Source organism: Lithobates pipiens, unplaced genomic scaffold, assembly GCF_037356315.1.
Source record: "Lithobates pipiens isolate NorthernLeopardFrog02 unplaced genomic scaffold, aLitPip1_a1.2 Scaffold_8, whole genome shotgun sequence".
In the NCBI taxonomy this organism is placed as follows: domain Eukaryota; kingdom Metazoa; phylum Chordata; class Amphibia; order Anura; family Ranidae; genus Lithobates; species Lithobates pipiens.
Window position 1 is genome coordinate 590,014,149 of NW_027507903.1, and position 23,370 is coordinate 590,037,518.

Sequence of the window (23,370 nt, forward strand, 5' to 3'; positions counted from 1 at the left end):
TTATTTTGAACACATCTACACAATTTAATGATATTTGTGTGCATCTTTACAATTTAATGAGCCTTTAAAACTTTATTAAAGAATTTCATTTTTATATTCAATATAAAAATCTAACAATATTCTCAATTCTATGTGTAAAATGAAAGAAAAACATGAAAAATGTTTTATGCTTGCAGGTGCGCATGAGAATAAAATACTTTTAAAATACAAAATCAAAAAGACGCAACTTATATCTTTGTGGCTATGACCCCCTATAATGAGTCTTGCATGGCCTTTTCCAGTCATTGGTGCTTGTATGTTAAAGACTCCTTTGCACAATGGCTTGGTTCCACTATAATGAACCTTCTGGTGTGACAGTTTTAAAAAAAACACTTAAAATATTCCAGATTTTGATATGGTTTATTCTCTTTGTAAGGCTTTTGATGTTGGATCAGAGTTTATTTGAATTTCAAATAGTTATCACATTCATTAATAAAGCTTCTGTCTAATGTAGATTACTTAATATTGCATAAGATCTGAATTGTATGAGAAATCCTTGCCAAAGTCTTCACAAAGCTTTTTTTGTGTGTAAATGAAGGCTGCAATAAACATAACAGGCCATGCAGTGAGGACCTTGGAAGAGAAGAAAGAGGCATGAGGCTTGAACAGTATATTGGAGAAGGAGGTTTTTGAACATCTAAATGGCTTCTCTCCTGTGTGGAAAGAAATACTAAAGTTGTGCGAGAACAACATACTGTCAATATGCTTATGGCTTCTCTTCAGTGTGGATCATTTGGCGTTGTGCAAGATTTGTCTTATTTGAGAAGCTCTTGTCACATTTACAACTAGATTGATTTTCTCCTATGTGAATTCTCTGGTGTTGAGTAAAGTTAGACTTGGCCGAGAAGCACTTGCCACCTCCTGAACATTTAGATGGATTTTCTCTTGTGAGTCTTCTGGTGTTGCATAAGATGATCCTTTCGTGAAAAGAACTTGCCGCATTCTGAACATTTAAATGTTTTTTCGCCCGTGTGAATCTTCTGGTGTTTAATAAAATTATTTTTTAGTGAGAAGCACTTGTCACATTCTGAACATTTAAACGGCTTTTCTCCTGTGTGAGCCTTCTGGTGCTGAACAAGAGATTGCCTATGAGAGAAGTACTTATCACATTCTGAACACTTAAATGGTTTCTCTCCTGTGTGAGTCTTCTGGTGTGAAATAAGACTCTGTTTTAGTGAGAAACTCTTGTCATATTCTGAACATTTAAATGGCTTCTCTCCTGTGTGAATTCTCTGGTGTTCAGCAAAATGATTACTTTGTGAGAAGCACTTGTCACATTCTGAGCATTTAAACGGTTTCTCTCCTGTGTGAGTCTTCTGGTGTCTAGTAAGATGAGTATGTCGTAAAAAGCACTTGTCACATTCTGAACATTTAAATGGTTTCTCTCCTGTGTGAATTCTGTGGTGTTCAGCAAGATGATGAGCATGTGAGAAGCATTTGTCACATTCTGAACATTTAAATGGTTTCTCTCCTGTGTGAGTCTTCTGGTGTTGAGTAAGATGGGAATGTTCTAAGAAGCACTTGTCGCATTTTAAACATTTAAATGGTTTTTCTCCTGTGTGATGTCTCTGATGTACAGCAAGATGACTTTCTGTTGAGAAGCATTTGCTACATTCTGAACATTTAAATGGTTTCTCCCCTGTGTGAATCCTTTTGTGTACAGTAAGAGTACGAAGCTGTGTAAAGCACTTGCCACATTCTGAACATTTGAATGGCTTCTCTCCTGTGTGAATTCTCTGGTGTAGAGTAAGAGTACAAGGTTGTGAGAAGCACTTGCAACATTCTGAACATTTGAATGGCTTCAATCCAGTGTGAATCCTGTGGTGAATATCAAGTTGAGACTTAAAAGTAAAACTTTTCTGGCACTCGGAGCACTTAAACGGTTTGTGTACTACTTGACTCATTGCGTGTCGATGAAGACCTCTTTAGCTGTAAAATGTGTCAATTGCCGGCCTTGAATGGCTGATTCAGTTCATTTATCTACATAGAAAAAAAAATAGAAGCATAATAACAGACTAAAGTCATATATTGTATTTTTGAGACTTTTGTTTATTTTTAATCAGAAAAATGTTTTTATTAGAAAAAAAAACCTGTTTCCAAAGTAATACAATTACAATACACTTTTAAGTATTCAGATTACAATACTCTAAAGGCAATAACAGCAATACACATTGTAACAGTGAGAGGACCTGTCACTGTGAGAATATAGGAGAATGTGACAAAGGAATTGCATTAAGGATTAATGCGAGGTTCTGAACTATCATATCTGAGCAGAGAAAGCTGTGTTTTGCCTCTCTAAATTCTGGATAAGAACATTCAATACTGTGTCTGGACACCTAGCTAGACACCTGCAACCTGGCTAAGTACACAGGTGTGCAGGGTAGTTGTATACTCTAGTCTGAGGATAGCTCAGAGCTTCCAGTTTTGAGAGTGTGGGAGGTGGAAAAGCTCACCCAGGGTTCAGGGGGCCCCAGCCAGAAGCTAAAAGACAGATGGTCTCATATGTTGAGGGGATAGCAAATGTGCACTGTTATATAAGCTGTACACTCAAGCTTAAAAGCTGCAGATGGACACCGGTGGCAAGAAAGTGCCCTGAGGCGATTCAGTTTGCATAGGTAGTGCTATACAAGTCACTCATTCATTCACTCACTACTTTACATTGTAGCAAAGTGTCATTTCTTCAGTGTTGTCACATGAAAAGGTATAATAAAATATTTACAAAAATGGGAGGGGTGTACTCACTTTTGTGAGATACTGTATATACAATTCACTACCATTCTCCAACATGAGGTGGCTTTACACTTTCTAAAAGGGTTGAATCTACATAAAAAGGCATGTTTTTATTATGCTTATTCGATAGTGTGACTGTCCTCAGTGTCCACTCACTATGTGTGTCATTAACATTTTAATACCAGGAGCGAATATAATAGAAAATAATTTTAAATTAAAATACATGATTTGTTCAACTGGTAACAGGCGATACAATATTTTTGTTATGAAATTAGTTGACCATCAAATACTTTGTGTTCTTTTTAAAAAAACTGAAATGCATGAATTCTCAGATAACATGTTATCTTTAGGGTGTCTTTAACCACTTGCCGACCGCTGCATGCCGATATACGTTGGCAAAATGGCAGCAGTGGGCAAATGTGCGTACCTGTACTTCCCATTTAATTGGTGGGGTTATCCGACGTGCGTAATTGTGCTCGCGGGACCCGTGGACTCAATGTCTGCTGGTCTCCTGGCGATCGTGTCACAAAGCCACAGAATGTGGAAGTGCCTATGTAAACAAAGCATTTCCCCATTTTGCCTTGTGACATGACAGAGATCACTGCTCCCTGTCATGGGAAGCAGTGATCGCTGTCATTTGAGTTCTAGCCAATCCCCCCAGTTCGAATCACTCCCTAGGACATACTTCACCTCTTGATTGCACCCTAGTGTTTAACCCCCCTCCATGGCCAGTGTCATTTTCACAGTAATCAGTAAATTTTTTTAGCACTGATCACTGCATAATGACAATAATAAAAATGCCATAAAACTATCCCATATTTTGTAGACGCTATAACTTTTGCGCAAACCAATCAATATATGCTTATTGCGATTTTCTTACCAAAAATATGTAGAAGAATACATATTGGACTAAACTGAGGTAGACATTTTTTTTATATATTTTTGGGGGATATTTTCTATAGCAAAAAGTCAAAAATATAGCTTTTTTTCAAAATTGGCATTCTTTTTTTGTTTATCATACAAAAAATAAAAAAAATTGCAGGGGTGATCAAATACCACCAAAAGAAAGCTCTATTAGTTGTAAAAAAAAGGACATCAATTTTGTTTGGGTGCAATGCCGCATGTCCACGCAATTGTCAGTTAAAGCAACGCAGTGCCAAATAACAAAAAGTGCTTTGGACAGGAAGGGGTAAAATCTTCTGGGGCTAAAGCAGTTAAATTGATACTTGGGGTTGATTTACTTTAAACTGGAGAAGGCAATATCTGCATAGAAACCAAATGGCTTCCAGTTTATTTTTTGTCCGAGACTAATTAAATAAGCTGATTGGCTACCATGCACAGCTACATCAGATTTTGCACTCTCCTGTTTTAGTAAATCAACCCCATCCTGTCACCAATTCATGGCCACGTAAGATTCTTAGCACAGGTTCTGGTTTATAAGTTTATCTTGAAGCAATTTTATTACTAAAGAAAAATATGCAAGTCACCTTTGCTAAACTTCTTAAAATGTGGTTTTTTTACTGACCCTCTAGCTTCATTTTTTCCGATTCCTTGGCTACATAGTTGTGTTAGTGCTAGTGACACAACATACACATAGAGGCGATTCAGTTCGCATTGAGCGCTATACAAGTATTTCATTCATTCATTCATTCACAAAAACCACAGCGTCAATATGACATCTTGTTAAAAAAAAATAATTGTAAAATGTGTGAGGGAGGATCCAAAGCTCAACTGTAAAAAAAAATCAGTTTATTCGTCAAAACACAATACTAGTGGAGGGCACAGAAGGAAGTGAAGAATATTTTTTTCTGTCATTACTTTGAGGAAAACGTCTTCTATCCAAGGCCTCGCACACACGATACGAAAATCAGAAGGAAAAATTCATAATACGAGTGGTCTGCGGATTTTCGGATTTTCGGATCGTTGCTTTCAACAGCTGATTTGACTTTTTGGTCAGACAAAATCTGGATGTGCAGGCTATTACATTTTTGTCGAAAGTGAACTCAACGTCTGACTTTCAGATGCTCAGTACAGAAATCATCACACAAAAGTCACACAAAAGTCGAAAGTACAAACACGCATGCTGGGAATCAAGGAATGACTGGGAAGAGTTTGGTCTTGTAAACTACTGCTTGTAATCTAGAATACATGCATCAATTGATGAAATGTCTAAATGCAGCGCACATTCTCATCTTCTTTAACCACTTGCTTACTGGGCACATAAACCCCACTCCTGCCCAGACCAATTTTCAGCTTTTAGCGCTGTCACTCTTTAACCACTTGCCGACCGCCGCACGACGATGTACGTCCATTTTTTGAAGAGGGATATCTCGGTAACGGCAGCAGCTGCTGCCACAACCGAGATATCCATCTCTTCAGGCGGCGGTCGGCTGTACGATAACGGTGGTCTCCGCGGCGGATTCGCCGCGAGATCACCGCTATCGGCGGCGGGAGAGGTGCCACCCCCCCTCCCGCCGCCCTCCCGCACCTTCCGCCGCTTACCGGAGCCGTCGGTAGCGGCGGAGGCGATCGGGTCCTTCAGTCTGCTGGGTATGGAGACGAGTGAGGCTAAGATGGCCCCCACTCGTCTCTATACCATAGGAGGGCGGAAGCGACGTCAAAACGTCACTTCCGCCCATACCTCTTAAAGGTATATTTTTTTTTTTAAATGTCAGATTTTCTTTTTTTTTTTTTTGTTGCATTTTAGCCCAAATATGAGATCTGAGGACCTTTTGACCCCAGATCTCATATTTAAGAGGACCTGTCATGCTTTTTTCTATTACAAGGGATGTTTACATTCCTTGTAATAGGAATAAAAGTGATCCATTTTATTTTATTTTTTTTAAAAAGTGTAAAAATAAATAAAATAAATTAAAATAAATAAGAAAAAAAAAAAAATTTTTAAAAACACCCCGTTACGACGAGCTTGCGCACAGAAGCGAGCGCATACGTGAGTAGCGCCCGCAAATGAAAACGGTGGTCAAACCACATATGTGAGGTATCGCCGCGATCGGTAGAGCGAGAGCAATAATTCTAGCCCTAGACCTCCTCTGTAACGCAAAAAATGCAACCTGTAGAATTTTTTAAATGTCGCTTATGGAGATTTTTGAGGCTAAAAGTTTGACGCCATTCCACGAGCGGGCGCAATTTTGAAGCGTGACATGTTGGGTATCAATTTACTCGGCATACCATTATCTTTCACAGTATAAAAAAAAATTGGGCTAATTTTACTGTTGTCTTATTTTTTTATTCAAAAAAGTGAATTTTTTCCAAAAAAAGTGCGCTTCTAAGACCGCTGCGCAAATACGGTGTGAAAAAAAGTATTTCAATGACCGCCATTTTATTCTCTAGGGTGTTAGAAAAAAAACAATATAAAATGTTTGGGGGTTCTAAGTAATTTTCTAGCAAAAAAAACTGTTTTAAACATGGAAACACCAAGTCCGAAAAAGAGGCCTGGTCCTTAAGTGGTTAAATTACAATTGTCATACAACAGTGTACCCAAATGACATTTTTATAATTTTTTCCCACAAATAGAGCTTTCTTTTGGTGGTATTTTAACACCTCTGGGTTCTTTATCTTTTGTTAAAATTTTTTAAAAAGACTGAGCTTTAAAAAAACTACAAAACCGTTTTATATTTTGTTAATAAATTTTGCAAACAGGTAATTTTTCTCCTTCATTGATGTACACTGAAGAGGCTACACTGATGGGCACTAATAGGTGGCACTGATGAGGTGGTACTGGTGGGAATTGATGAGGTGGCACTGGTGGGCACTGATACGTGGCATTATTGGGCACTGAGAGGTGGCACTGATGGGTGGCACTGAAGGGCACTAATAGGTGGCACTGATAGCTGGCATTGATGGGTGGCAGTGATGGGCACTGATCAGCACTGGTAGGCAGCATTGTTAGATGGCACTGATGAGGCATTGATGGTTCCACTGGTGGGCATTGATAGGTAGCACTGATAGCTGGCACTTATGTACCGGTGGGCACTGATTCATGGCACTGGCAGGTGGTACTGGTGGGCACATATGAGGCAGCTTCGACTCATCCTCTTCAGGACCGAATGTCCCTTCAACAGAAGCTGGTGATCGGCTTTTTTTTCTCCTCACTCTGTCAGCGTGAGAAGAGAAAAAATGATTACCGATCTTCTGTTTACATCACGTGATCAGCTGTCATTGGCTGACAGCTGATCACTAGGGATGAGTTCCGGCGTGCTTGCATGGTGCACATGTAGAGCCCACCAGGAAGTCGGCGCAGTGCTGCGCTAATCACAGGTGGTGAGACATTTCCTGACCTCTGCAGCCGCATATCTGGGAAATGTCTCACTGCCTGTGATTAGCGCAGCACTGTGCCGACTTCCTGGTGGGCTCAGCACGTGCACCATGCAAACACGCTGGAGCTCATCCTTACTGATGATGTGGTAAGGGCCCAGGATCGACCCCTTACTTCGATCTGTGTTCACAGTGTGCACCGCGTGCCCTTCAGGGGGGCGTGGTGAGTGTGCAAAGGAAGAACGTCTATTGACGGCCTCCTGTCAAAGCAGATCTGGGCTGTAGCCTTCATTTGGCTATAGTGTGGATCTGAAGGGGTTAATGGGATAATAATGAAGCTGCTTTGCTGGAGATACTGATGTAGTTATGCCAAACATATTTTAAAAGGCAATTTGTTTTGTACGATCTGAAAATCGTGAATCAATGCTCACCAAACTTCTACTAACACAAAATTAGCAGAAGGGGTCCAAAGGGTGGCGCTCAAAGGGGGCCCTCTTTATACTCTCATAGTACGTCACTATATTTATGTTTGTCAAACAACAATTTGCGGATAGTTTGTAAGCTAGACAAAATCCTGCACACGTGCTTTTGACAAAAATCAGACCCTTGGTCGTACAACAATCGAACCGCATGTACGAGGCCTTATGCCGCATACACACGTATCAGACAATCCGACTGACTTAGTCTGGCGGACTTTCCGAACGAGCTACCTGCCCACACACGGTACTTTTGCGGCGGACTAAGTCAAGACTTATATAGGGACATCACCGGATGATGTCCCCGCCCATTATGATGTCACAGTCCCAGAGGATGGTCATAATGGGCGGGGACATCATCCGGTGATATCCCTATCTAAGTCACAACACGCTGCATGCCTGTCATTGTGACCAGAGACAGCAACGATGCAACATCTCCAGAAGAGAAGAACAGAAGACGGCGACAGAAGACTGGGCCACCGCTTATAAAAGAGCTAGAAGAAGACGCGGTGGCCCGGCAAGAAGAACCGAAGAGGGGGACAAGACGCCTGAAGAGTGGGACAAGACCCCCGAAGTCGGAAGAAGAGGGCGGCGGCGAAGAAGAAAGCTGGGCTCCTCTGCTAGTGAAAGAGCTAGCAAAAGAGCAGAAGATAGCGGAGGAGTCCGGCGAGAAGACCCCCGAAGACGGAAGAAGACCCCCGGAGTTGTGCAATAAACTAATTTAACCTCTCGTGTGTTGTGTTTTTTTTTTTACTTTTTTTCACAGGTGAATGGGTAGGGGTACATTGTACCCCATACTCATTCACATAGGGTGGGGGGTCGGGATCCGGGGGCCCCCTTATTAAAGGGGGCTCACGGATTCCGATAAGCCCCCCGCCCGCAGACCCCGACAACCAACGGCCAGGGTTGTCGGGAAGAGGCCCTTGTCCTCTTCAACATGGAGACAAGGTGCTTTGGGGTGGGGGGGCGCACGGCCCCCCTTCCCCAAGGCACCACCCATGTTGATGGCTCGCAGCTTGGTACAGCTCAGGAGGGGGGGCGCTCACTCATCCCCACCCCCTTTCCTGGCCGGCCGGGTAGCGTGTTTGGATAAGGGTCTGATATGGACCTAGGGGGGACCCCACACCGATCTTTCAGCCTTAGGGATTCCCCTTAAAGACCATACCAGGTGACGGGGCCAGCGACGCCTCCTTCGCTGGTCTCGGCTACTTGGAGACGCGCTCAAAATGTGCAGACTTTTCTCCGGGCGGGAAAAAGTCTGTTCATTTCAAAAGTACGGCGGACTGGCACACACACGGCCGTACTGTCCGCCGAAATGCGAGACCGGCGGAAAGATTGGAGTGCAAAACTACTTTCTTAGTCCACTGGAGCCTACACACGGGCGGATTGTCTGGTGGACTTGAGCCCGCTGGACTTTTCCACCGGATTGTGTATGCGGCATTAGACTACCTTCATGCAAAACTTTATTGAATCCTAGTGCAAACTTGATATAAAAATAAAATGTTTTTTTCCCTTTCTCAAATATTCATCATTAAGAGACGTCTTGATTTCAACAGAATACAACATTTCTGGCATATTCTAAAATAATTTCCACTGTTTATTACTTATGAGTGGATAGATCATGAATCATGCTGAAATGTCACGCAGTAATTCATCCCCTTTATCTTAATGTGACTTTTTGATTTAGAAGGAAATTGATTATATTAATGAATTACTTTTCTCAAAAACTTATTGCATCTCCTTGTTGGATCATTTGTTAAATATACAGTGTATTTTAAGATGGCCATACATAGTTTAAAACTTGGCTGGTTCAGCAGAGACCATCGGAATTTTCGATTCATGTATGGCCACATTGGTTAAAGTGGATGTAAACCCTCACATATACCCAGTGAAGTGAACAGCCTCAGATGAAACACAGAGATGAAACAAATCTCCCTACATAAGTTTTACATGTACAGTAGACACGTGCATTTCGTTGCGTTTCGAATCAAAATTCTGACTAATTTTCATTATTAGGACGCATGCGAATTACCGAATCCGAAATAACGATTCGAATCAAAAAACCACAGACGAAATTCGAATCGAATTTGAAAAAAATTCTAGTCGAATCGAATTTGAAAACAATTTAATCAAAAACGAATTAGAATAAAAATCAAAAAAATATAAATTGATTTCTATAAAAAGGATACAGTAAAATAGAATATAAAATAATAAAACAATAGAATGAAAATAAAAGAATAGTAAAGAACAGAATAGAATGTATTAAAATACAATAGAAGAATATGACCTTCTTCTGAAATTATAATTTCAAATAGTATAAATTCAAAAATAGATTTGAAAATAACTCAAAACAATGGAAACTAAAATAATATATATTATATTTTATTATAGTCTATTCTTATCTATTATTTCATATTCTAATATTTTCTTTTCGAATTTGATCCAAATTTTTATACTAAATTTGAATTTCAGAAGATGGTTTTATATATATATATATATATATATATATATATATATATATATATATATATATATATATATATATATATATATATATATATATAAACCATTTTCCGAAATTCAAATTTCATATAGAATTAAATTTGAATAGAAAATATTCTAAACTAATAGAAAACAATATACATATATATAAAACTAAACCATGTTCCGACATTCAAATTTTGTATAGAATGAATTTGAATTCCAATTAGAAAAGATTAGAATAGAAATAGAAAATAGACTAGAAAAACAATAGAACAGAATAGAATACATATATTATATTTTATTCTATTCTGTTCTATTGTTTTTCTATTCAATTCTTTCCAATATTTTCTATTCTAATCTTTTTTATTCGAATTTGAATTCATTCCATACGAAATTCGAGTTTTCGGAAGATGGTTCCATCTTCCAAAATTCTAATTTCCTATAGAATGAATTAGAATAGAAAAGATTTGAAAAGAATAGACTAGAAAAACAATTGAACAGAATAGTATAAAATATTATTTTATTCTATTCCAATCACTGAGTCCAAGCCTTATTCTTCAAGGGGAAACCCTAACCCCATCCCTTACCCTAACTCGAGCCTCAACCCTGACCCTAACCCCAATCACAACCCTAACCCCTAACCATAACCCCAAGACTTCATTCACACAGGGGCAACGCGACTTCCAGCGCGACTTAGTGAGGCAACTTGGACACGACTTGAGTATGGATCACAGCGCGACTTAGGACGACTTCAACACGGCTTGGGGCAACTTACAACCCCATATCCATCGAGGAGCTGCTAGTGACTGCACGTCTTTTCTCCTATCAAGCTTACCACCCTCCTGAATATGTCTTCTATGGATTTTAAATGACTATTTGTCTGACAGTGGAGCGCGGACTCACCTGCTAATTTGGTGAGTGATTTGTGTTGTTGGAAAAAATCAGTTCAATCAGCACTTAATGCTATAGACTGCAGTGCTGATCTGTGTATTCTGATGGTGGGGAAGTCTCTCCACTGTCAGATCACAATAACACAGCTAGCACGGTTCCACCATCTGCAAATCGTTATTTGAATGAAAAAAACTCCTGTGTACTTAGCATCCCAGTGAAGCCAATAATGTACACTCTTGTGTCCCTGTTTCACCAGCACCCAAGTGCTACAAAAGACACGTACACCCGTATTCCCAATACCACAGTGCTGCAAGAGATTCTAAACACCTGTGTTGTGTTCACAGCACTCTAGTGCTGCAATAAACTCTCACCCTTGTGTCTTGTGCACTTCCAGTATCTCCAGCACTCCCCAAGCCTTGGCTCCTTCCTTGGTCAGATACTACCGGGTTGGGTGTGTCTGAGGGGCACAACCTGGGAGACATCCTTCAACAAAATGAATCTTTCATTGTGGGGTGCACTTGTGAATATCAGGTGGCTCCTTTTACTCTGTGCCTTGGTAGTTTTTTTGGGGGCTCACTCCACCATCAAATGAATAGACAACACAGGATGTCTATAAATCTTGGCCCTCGTGTTACACATGAGACTGGACCTTATGAGAGTTGAATAAATCTCTGGACAAATCTAATGATTAATGGTGGCACAGAATTATAAAAATATTTCAAAACAAGCCCGACGAAGATATTTAAGGGATTGTTCTTCTACTTCTTCTCAGGCAGAATTCCACTTTTCATAATAAATAGAATCGTTTTGTAATATAATTTCGGGCCCAACTATCCACTTACCTAATCCACAGTTTGAAATATCATGTTTGTCTTTCTGAGTTTTAAACCATTGCTTTCTGCTCGCATCACTCCCTGTAAGTCAGCTCCCATAATTCTTTGTGTTTTTTCATCACAGAAAAGGTTAATAGGTTATGCAGCACCAGTCTGGACCACACCTCCCTCATTACTATACCACCACCTACTTCTTCCTTTAAGGTGACCATACACATTACAATCTGATTATACAATCTCCTTTAAATCTACCATCAGCTATGTAGTGCAAGGACCTACCTGATTTGATACAAAATGGATAGCTCAAGTGTGTCCTCCTCTTTCGTAGTTCTGGTAAATCTAAAGGTAATTGTACAATCAGATTGCATAGTATATGGCCATCTTTATACAAGTATATACGAGAGAGTGGATAGAGACACTCAACTGTCAGGCCCCATTCACATCATTACATAGCGGGAACTCATGTTCCTGCAAACTTTTTTTGGGGGGGCTTTTGGAGCGTTTCCACTCATTACACATAGGGCAGCCCATTAAAGTGAATGGGCTGCCCTATGCATGATGAAAGAAAACAGAGAAACGCTCCAAAACAAAGTGCAGCAATTTCCCAAAAGAAGCGCCAGAAATATTTTTTAAGAGTGAAGTGTAGTGCATTTTTTACTGTGTTTTTGGGGCGTTTCTACCATTTTTCTGAAACACAGAGTGAAGCATGCATTTTCTATATGGTTTGCCATGTGTTTGGAAACACAGATGTGAATGGAGCCTCATTGTTCTTGTGTAAATGCACCAATTTCACTTTCAGGCCCCATTCACACCTAGAGTAATGGGAGCATTTGTAATGTTTCCAGTGACATACGTAAGGCAGCTAGTTGATTCCAATGGGCTGTGCTACACGTGGCAAAGTAGCTCATGGGACATTTTGAGTTGCATGTTTTTTACTGTGCATTTTGTTCTGTTTGTCACACTTTTTTTCATGTGGCAAAATGTGTTTGCTTTTGTGTTTGGTGTGCCGTTAATAATAATGGCAATGAAAATGCAACAAGGTAATTTTAGATATATAAAGGTGGTCACACGATATACAATCTGATTGTATGTTTTAATGAGATCAGTGCAGCATGTGTGTGCGAAAGAGGTCAGCTGGTAAACTCCTTCCTGTGTCTTATATGTTTCTCTGTCCCAAATCTATATACCAGGAAATGATTAAGCTTTCAAAGAAATACAGTAAGGGCTAGGGTAAGCCCTTGTTCTAAAACTCAAACAAAGCTTTTATTTTTATGCAAAAGAGGTACATTAATGGTATATTGGTACATAGGTAGGGGAGCTGGAATTTAGAAAAAAAAAGGCGAACTAAGATTTATTTTTTTAAATATACTTTATTGAAATGAATGAATTCATCAATTAACAAATGGAAGGGAAGAAGTGTTGGGGGGGGGGGGGGGGGGTGGGAAGTAGGGAGACCAACGTTACATAGGAAGAGCTTTCATGTAGCTTGGGGGAAATCTAGCACATATTCAAAAGAGAGGTAAAAACAGCAAAAAACAGATGGCACTTAACACTGGTGGGTGTAGCTATAAGGTAGGCAAATCCATGAGGTACCAGTGAACGACAACATAAGAACATAGCTTTTAAAGGTATAATAATAAAAAAAGATGAATGTTATTTTCTGAAAAACAACTTTTTTGCTGCATTCTCACAACAGTTCATTTCCTTTCAGCGTTTACATGCATGTGAGTGTGTGATTAGAGCAACAACATCATTATCTTCTCTACCTCGATCTGAGGACTTATTGGCACAGATATATACAGTATATATTTAGCATATATAATACAAATAGGTCCTGTGTTCAGAAGACATATTTGACCTCTTTACATTTTTTTTTATGACTTTATGATATAGATTAAACAATATTCCAGTATTCTTTCATTTATATTAGTCATTAATGTGCAATGTTTCTCAGATATCATTCAATGTAGTTCAGTCAAGGGAATGATGAATGATAGGCCCCTTTCACACAGGCATCTCCATGGGACGTAATCCGCTTGCTCAGCGGGGGATGGCTGCAGCAAGAAATGCTAGGGGGCGTTTTACAAAGAATTCTCAGCAAAATAAAGCTTGGAGACATGGATGGCTGGGGGAGTTTGCTTTAAATAATAAAAATTAATTAAACAGCAGTTTTGGTTTGTGGTGTTCAGATGCAGCGGAGATCTGCTTTGCATGAGAAATCCTTGCCATAGCCTTCACACTGCATTTTTCTTATGAGAATTCTCTGGTGTCAATATGTCCAATATAGTTTTGAAATTAACGACGTAAGAAAGAGAGCAGGTTACACAGTGATAATCTTGATCGAGAAGGAAGAGGTAAGAGGTTTGAAAGGGATAATAGGGAAGGAGGTTTTTTAACATCTAAATGACTTCTCTACTGTGTGGATACTCTGGTGGAAAGTAAGACTAGACTTGTGTGAGAAGAACTTAGCACACTGTCAACATTCATATGACTTCTCTACTTATCTTCTTCTTTTACTTGAGAAGCACTTGTCACATTCTGAACATTTAAATGGTTTCTTCTGTGTGTCTTCTGGTGTCGAGTAAGATGATCATTTCGTGAGAAGAACTTGCCACATTCAGAACATTTAAATGGTTTTTCTCCCGTGTGAGCCTTCTGGTGATTAACAAGACTGTGTCGAGTAAGATGATGCTTTCGTGAGTAGCACTTGTCACATTCTGAACATTTAAATGATTTTCCTGTGTGTTTCATCTCATGCTGTATAAGATGAGCATTTTGTGAGAAGCACATTTCACATTCTGAACATTTATATGGTTTCTCTCCTGTGTGGTCTCTTTCATGTACAACAAGATGCCTTTTTGTTGAGAAGCATTTGCTACATTCTGAACATTTATATGGTTTCTCTCCTGTGTGAGTCCGCTGGTGTTGAGTAAGATTACCAAGTTTTGAGAAGCACTTGTCACATTCTGAACATTTATACGGTTTCACTCCTGTGTGAATTCTCTGGTGTACAATTAGATCATAAGATTGAGCGAAGTACTTGTCACATTCTGAACATTTATATGTATTTTCTCCTGTGTGAATCTTCTGGTGTTTAGTAAGATTATTATATTGTGTGAAGCACTTGTCACATTCTGAACATTGAAATGTTTTTTCTCCTGTGTGAATCTTCTGGTGAATAACAAGATGGTGCCTATAAGAGAAGTACTTGTCACATTCTGAACATTTAAATGTTTTTTCTCCTGTGTGAGTCTTCTGGTGAATAACAAGATGGTGCCTATGTGTGAAGTTCTTGCCACATTCTGAACATTTAAATGGTTTCTCTCCTGTGTGAATTCTCTGGTGTACAGTAAGAATATAACCTCTTGAGAAACACTTGCCACATTCTGAACATTTAAATGGTTTCTCTCCTGTGTGACCTCTTTCATGTACAACAAGATAACTTTTTGTTGAGAAGCATTTGCTACATTCTGAACACTTAAATGGTTTCACTCCTGTGTGAATTCTCTGGTGTAAGGTAAGAGCATAACGTTTTGAGAAGCACTTTCCACAATCTGAACATTTAAATGGTTTCACTCCTGTGTGAATTCTAAGGTGTAAAGTAAGAGCATAACGTTTAGTGAAGCGCTTGCCACATTCTGAACATTTAAACGGTTTCACTCCTGTGTGAACACTCTGGTGTAAAGTAAGAGCATAACGTTTTGAGAAGCGCTTGCCACATTCTGAACATTTAAATGGTTTCACTCCTGTGTGAATTCTCTGGTGTACAGTAAGAGCCCAAAGTTTTGAGAAGTGCTTGCCACATTCTGAACATTTAAATGGTCTCTCTCCTGTGTGAGTTCTCAGGTGTACAGCAAGAGTTCTAGATTGTGAGAAGCCCTTGCCACATTCTGAACACTTAAATGGCTTCACTCCTGTGTGAATTCTCTGGTGTAAAGTAAGAGCATAACGTTTTGAGAAGCGCTTGCCACATTCAGAACATTTAAATGGTTTCACTCCTGTGTGAATTCTTTGGTGCATAGTAAGGGCGTAACGATCTGAGAAGCGCTTGCCACATTCTGAACATTTAAATGGTTTCACTCCTGTGTGTATTTTCTGGTGTACATTAAGAGCCCAACGTTTTGAGAAGCGCTTGCCACATTCTTTACATTTAAATGGTTTCACTCCTGTGTGAATTTTCAGGTGTACAGCAAGAGTTCTAGATTGTGAGAAGTCCTTGCCACATTCTGAACACTTAAATGGCTTCAGTCCAGTGTGAATACTCTGATTCATATCAAGTTCTGACTTACAAGTAAAACTTTTCTGGGACTCGGAGCACTCATACAGTTTGTGTGTGACTTTTTGACTCATTGCGTGTTGATGAAGATCTGTTTAGCTGTAAATGACCTATGAGAAAGAAAAAAATTGATGTAAACTCAGAAAGTGTTTTTGAGACATTTGTAATTTAACCATTTTGTCACTGTACACAGCATATTTAGGTAATGAAAACTCATTACTCTGATAAGAGTATAGATGGATGAATTTACTGTTTTCTTAGGTCAACCACTTCCCTTCTCCAGTTCAGGAAGGATGTCCAGGAACATCCTTGAAGTTGCGCCAAACAGCAGATCACAGTGCTCAGTACCCGGCTGCTGTGAACGAGTGATCCAGCTGTAATGTGATTGTTGTGACCAATCACAGCTGATCACATGATAACACGTAAACTATCATGAATGGCTTTTGCTCACTATAGCTTACTTAATAGTGTGATTGCGGTGATCAATCACAATAATCCCATAGTACAAGGCCATTCACAGCGGCCTTGAACCAATGCGATTTCTGTAGCCAATTACAGAAATCAGAACAGTAAGCAAGCTGTCATGAATGAAAGCCATTCACGACCGTTCTGTTATAGGCATAATCACTGTAACAAGCAAGCACAGTATAAAAAAAAATAAAAAATAATTTCACCTTTTCAGTGTAGTGCAGAGTCCCCATAGTAACACTGCATACTTTGGTGACCGTATGTAAATAAAAGAAAAAAAAAATGGTTAAAAAAAAAAATGGTAAAAACATTTTTCTTCTTTTTTATTTGCATACTGTCACCAGTCAGTATCTCTTATCACCACTGCACCAGTTGCAGTGTTCCTGATCTCGTCCATACCAGTCATATTGTCCCTGATCTCCACACCAGTTACAGTATCCCTGATCACCGCCATACCAGTTACAGTGTCCCTGATCCCCACCATAGCTGTCACAGTGTCCCTGATCACTACCACATCAGTTACAATATTCATAATCATCGCCACAGCAGTTCCAATATCCCTAATTGCCACCAAACCAGTTACAGTATCCCTGATCAGTGCCACAGCAGTTACAATGTCCCTGAACACCACATGAATTACAGTATCAGTGCCACAGCAGTTAGTGTCCCTGATCACTGCCACACCAATTACAGTGACCCGGATCACCATCACAGCAGTGTGTAACCATAATAACTTGATGCTGTATAAAAGTGTAGCTCTTCTCAGAAAATTTTTAACATCAAACATAGTTATACCTTCCTTATAAGTGCAAAATTATACAAATATGTTTAGTAAAAAATCTCACTGTGGAATAGTGCACATAACACATAAATTCTTACATAAATATGAATGGCTTATATAAACATGTATTTGTGACTCAAAAGTGAAAGAAAAAGACTATTCCAAAAAAGTATTCCAGGAAACGAAAAAAAAAAAAAAAGGGGAAAAAAAAAAACAAAGTCCCAATAACACAGTACAAAGTCCTTTGTGTGTAGTCTCCTTCTATAATCCACAAGTGTGCAGGAAATATGTTACACCTCCTTTCAGAAAAACTCGTGTAATAACCACGTGAAGATTCCCATCACCAGGCGAATTGAACGCTTACCGGAATGATTGGATCCTCACAAATTTACATTTGGGGGATCATACAGACTTTTGCAACCATATGCAGATTCTCATAGCAACCAATTATCCAGGGGGCCTCGAATATAAACAATCACTTCATATGTTGAAAGGTAATTTTAACTCCAGCCAGATATATCCATAGGCGTGTTTAAATACATACGAAGAGAAAACAGGGACCAAAAATAGTGTAATTCCGTTTTTATAGAAAAATAAAAGATAAAAGTACAAAACTCACATGTGTACAGTAGTTTAGGCGCTTAGCAAGATAAAACACAATTGCAGTAGAGTCCTGATGCGTTTCGTCGTAGAAGACGTCATCTGGGGTACAACTCAACTGCAACATACTCACTTAAATACCAAGACCCCCAATTTGGTATTTAAGTGAGTATGTTGTACCATAGCTGTACCATATTAGATTGTGATAGTATATGCTATAAACTCAAAAAATGTATATTCATATGCATGATTATTTATGATGGAAATATATGATTACAAAACACATAGTAATCCACATATTTCAAAGCATCCTTTTAGCTCTACTTGTTCCGTAGATCCCTGTCCACCTCCTCAGGAGCAAATGCACAAGATAGTATTGTGTACAGATTGGATAACACCCCATGTAGGAGAAAGTAGGGGGGAAGGGGAAAAGAGGAATAAATGTGGGCAATTGGCATTTTGCTCTATTCTGGATTTATTTATCAGCTATAATATTGCTCTAATGGAGATTTGAGAATCTATAGAAAAAATATATATATGTACTGTATGTACAGTATCTCACATTTTTGTAAATATTTTATTATATCTTTTCATGTGACAATAATGAAGAAATTACAATTTGCTACAATGTAATAGTGTAAACTTGCTGTCCCCTCCAAATAAGTCAACACACAGCCATTACTGTCTAAACCGCTGGCAACAAAAGTGAGTACACCCCTACGTGAAAATGTCCATATTGGGCCCAAATTGTCAATATTTTGTGTGGTCACCATTATTTTCCAGCACTGCTATAACCCTCTTGGGCATGGAATTCACCAGAGCTTCACAGGTTGCCATGGAGTCCTCTTCCACGCCTCCATGAGGACATCACAGAGCTGGTAGATGTTAGAGACCTTGTGCTCCTCCATCTTGTTTGAGGATACCCCACAGATGCTCAATAGTCTTCTGGTCTGGAGACATGCTTGGCCAGTCCATCACCTTTACCTCATCTTCTTTAACAAGGCAGTGGTTGTCTTGGAGGTGTATTTGGGGTCGTTATCATGTTGGCATAATGACTCAATACATTCTCTTTTTTTATTGGTAATTTATTATGTTTATAAACTGTGAATATGTAATTTGCTATCATACAATGAAATTATTAACCATGTATACTATTATATTTTTGAAGTGATTTGCCTCATTTAAAGTCCCGTGACCAATTTTCTATTTTTACATATATATTTGGGATGGAGGCTTATCACTCTTGGTGCTACAGACCACATTTAATCTTTTGCTCTTTTCTTCTTAAAGACGTTTCTTGTGAGCAACTACAATGCAATATATTAAACGAGATCCAGCTACTAGTACTTAACACGTGTGAATATATGTGTGAACACATACTCATGTGTGAATATATACAATAAACGTCAAGTGTGTCACACTATATATACACCTAATCAATGTTATGCCAAATATAAATTAGATATCATTAAAAGTAAAAAAATGCACCAGAAATAAAAATAAAAATCACTTAACGCAAATAAATATAAGAAAATTATGGTAGTTCATAAATGTGCAGTCCCATCCATGCTGGTGAACCACAAGTGCCGTGCTTGCATGCTTCTATATATCCATATGCTTCTCTGAAATGAAGTTTGGGTGCTTCATACGTGTGTTTACAAAATCCACTCATGCTCCCCCATTCAGATGTGTGCTCACCTGATGAAATGTGACCTTACACTTAAGTTCGGTCATACATCAATTTTTAGTCCCTCCAGGACTAGAGCAACTGCTGTCCACTTCCTCTTACTACTTGAATCGCTATGTATTAGTTGGGTGCTCCAGTGCATCTCTTTTTACAGCATAAAAACCCTAAATCTGTGACACTGCCTGTGATCGGTGTGTTACACATTCAAGCACCCTGCTGTCCTGTTGCCCATCCCCAAGGAGCTGATAGGCAGGGAGGGAGTGGGAGAGAGGAGATTAGCGGATAACGGAGGCACATAAACTGACAAAGGTAATCAGGGATCAGCATCCATGATTACCTTGGTAAACACACCAAGAGGGACACAGGAACAGGCAGGATCAAACAGGTTTTTTACAGTTTAAAGAGGCAAAGGTTAGACAGCACAAGCACTGTGCTGCTTAACCTGCTATAAGGGAATAGGATCTCTCTTCTTTTACAATCACTTTCCGTCCCTTAGAAAGCCAGAAGGTGCTCTTTGAATTTTGGGCTCCTCTGGGTGGCTAAGCTGTAAAAAAAAAGTCTCACACATGTGGCCTCCCAATACTTATGAGTAGCAGAATGTGTTTTGGGGTGTTACTCGTATGCCCTGTACACACGGTCGGACATTCCGACGACAAAATCCGTCAGATTTTTTCAGACGGATTTTGGCCCAAACTTGTCTTGCATACACACGGTCAAACAAAGTTCTCGGAAAATCTGATCATTCAGAACGAGGTGACATAAACTAAGGACGACGGGACTATAAAGAGGCCAGTAGAAAGTAGCTTTTGTCTCATAATCTATTCTGAGCATGCTTGGCACTTTGTGCGTTGGAATTGTATACATACGATCGGAATTTAAACGATTGGATTTTGTAGTTGGAAAATTTTAGATCCAGATCTCAAACTGTCTGTTGGAAATTCCGGCGGAAAAAGTCAGATGGGGCCCACACACGATCGCATATTTTCCATTGGAAAGTCCGACCGTGTGCACAGGGCATAAGTGTGTCATAGATGTGTGTTAGACATATATTAACTGACAACTTTTTCTAAAGAAAATTGGATATTAATTTTCTTTCCTGCATTTTCCATACACTTGTGGCAAAAAAAGCTAATTTTCAAAAGACTCCTAATGTCTCTTAGAAATACATTGAAATGTTTCCTTTTCAAAATTGGGTCATTTTGTGGAAGTTTCCACTGTTCTGGTGCTCGAGGGTCTCCAAAAACGTGATAGTCATATTGTTGTGATCTCTCGCTATAGCCGCCTCACTAGTCTGGGGCTTAGAAATCCCCTCAGCTTAATCTTCTAAATGTACCTCATCAGGAGATACATTTAGGAGCATTCTAATTAGTTGGCCCCGTCACATTGGCGGCGCCCACCATTTAGAACCCGCAAAGCCTGTCATGTCACCGCGGGCGAAGAGGAGAGAAACCAGCAGGGATTTAAAATCCCCTGACTGGTAAAGCGACTATGCAATATGTCAGAACAGACAATTGCCAGACTCCAGGTTAGCTGGATCGGGTGCAATGGGGACAGGGTCCAGTGTAAGTTCACCTATATTTTCCCTCATCGGTGCCTCTCATTAGTGTCCACCTGTGTCATAGGTGGAGACCTCTAGTTCTACCATATAGAGGAGTGTATTGCTCCCATGGTTTAGAGAAGCAGGATCTCCCAGTCTATGGATAGTGTAGGACCCACTAATCATGGGGTACTTTGTCGCAGTAAGTGGGCTTAAGCACCATATAGCAATGACCAAATCCCAATATTTTTTGATAATGTTTTTTGAAAATGTCTAGGTATTTTAAATAAGCCTTGCAGGAGGTAAATGTATTTTTTGTATGTGTGCGCTGCAATATTTTGTTCTGTTGTATGATCTTATGGCTGCACCATCTTTAATGCATCTTTTAGGGTGTGCCTCCAAATATCTTGTTTGTCCGCTGTATCTAATGCACAGACAGAAATACAGGTATGTTGGCTCGCGCATTCGGGCCGCCCTGCCACAGTATATGTGCGGTGGGAGGTCTGAAAGTGGTTAAACCGTTCAAATGGAGGTTATTTGCAAGTATTCAAAGTATTGTGGTGTGTAGGTGGTCTGGTTAGACTTGAAAGGAATTGTAAAGCTCAATGAGGACAAGTTCAATGTTTAGGTCTTTGTGTAAGAATGTGATTTTGGTCATAAACAATGCAACAAGTATTTAATTATGGGAGCGTGATCTGCCAGCACCGGAGATGGCCGCCTAGACACAGAGCTCATCAGCCAGGGGAGAGAACCGGAGCAACATAGGCCCCAACTTGCGGACAATCCACGGCCATCCTGATTCTTGAGCATCTGGACGTCCCGCAAGAGGATGAATGATTACAGCCTGAAAAAACTGACGGCCTTCTTCCTCAAACCGTTACCCAAGGTCAGTCACAGCCAAAATGGCACCAGCACGGCCGCACTACATGAGGCTTATACAGATTGCCTGAGGAGATCCCAGAGGACCATGACTCACAAAAGCTCCCCTCATCCCCTAAACACCGATCGGAGGGAAACCCCCACACAGGCAGCCCAGCAAAAGCCTGCATGCTGATGGATCAGATGCTGCTGCCAGCTCAAATTGAGGCCCAGGCTTTCAACCACCTCCAATCCAACCAGGCCTTACATACATCCATGGCCTCATTCCCCGCTACAGGGCAACCAGTGATCGATACCACCCTAAAAGACATGCTACTGTCACTCCAAACCTCATTAATGACTGATCTTTCATCATTATTCACCAAGATATCCACTGACATCCTTGTCCTTGATGACACATTGAAAATACCATGGAGGAATGTAACACAACTGTCAATGATTTAAATCGACACATACAATGAAGCGAGAGAAGAACAAACCTGGGTAAGGGCCAAGTTAGCCGATTAAAAGATAGATCCAGAAGAAATAACATAAAACGGAGAGGTATTCCTGAATCTATATTACCGAATGATCTTCCCAAATATGCCAAACAGTTCACGCACACAATTCTTCTTGATGCCTCACCTAGAGATCTGATCATAGATCGAATCCACAGGCTTGTTAAACCTTCTCATCTGGCAGCCTCCATTCCTAGAGATATACTAATGAGAGTGCACTTCCACATAAAAGAAAAACTGCCAGAACCAATTCACCACTTCCTACTCCTTATGATGGAATACTACTTTTCCAAAATCTTTCAAAATATAGCCTGCAATTGAGAAAACAACTTAACCCTGTCACCAAAGGCCTCAACAACCAAAAAATTCAATTCAAGTGGCGCTACCCAGCAACATTGCTCATAACAAGAAATGGCACATCACACGTGATCAATACCCTCAAAAATGGCATGCAACTACTACACTCATAGGGAATCATTCCTGAGCCCCCTGGAATCATTCCTGAGCATCGTGCTACTTGAACAACGTGGACCACATCAATCATGCCGCACTCAAGGGAAAAACCACACCTGACCAAAATCGAAGTAATGATTTCAAGTTGGCCTATATCTCTTCAAAAGTTGTAACCTCTCACCAGCTATCAGCTTTCAGATATATAAATCCATTCAATATTTGACTATTGTTTCCCCACTATAGTGGTTTTGTTGAAATCAACTTTTCTTTTCTCCACCTATCGGTCTGACCGATAACATACCCACCCCATTTCAGAGTTCTACAAGTTCCAATTTTCTCCTTTTTGATATCTCTTCTTTTTGTTATTAACCTTTTTTCACAGCTCTAGCTCTAAACTCCACATGGGTTTCCATGCCTCATCCAGGAACCCTGGAGACCACAACTAGTAACAGCACCTGACTTCT

At 39.8% G+C, this 23,370-nt stretch overlaps 1 protein-coding gene across 1 annotated transcript in view; it reads right to left on the bottom strand.

Annotated features, from left to right (window-relative positions):
- LOC143961231 (uncharacterized) overlaps nt 1-23,370 on the bottom strand; it is an 83,665-nt gene continuing 60,295 nt past the window's right edge. Inside the window, 3 exon segments of the mRNA XM_077470460.1 lie at nt 1-923; nt 925-1,880; nt 14,501-16,114. Of these exon segments, the coding sequence (XP_077326586.1) occupies nt 746-923; nt 925-1,880; nt 14,501-16,078 (2,712 nt within the window). The 5' untranslated portion in view covers nt 16,079-16,114 and the 3' untranslated portion in view covers nt 1-745.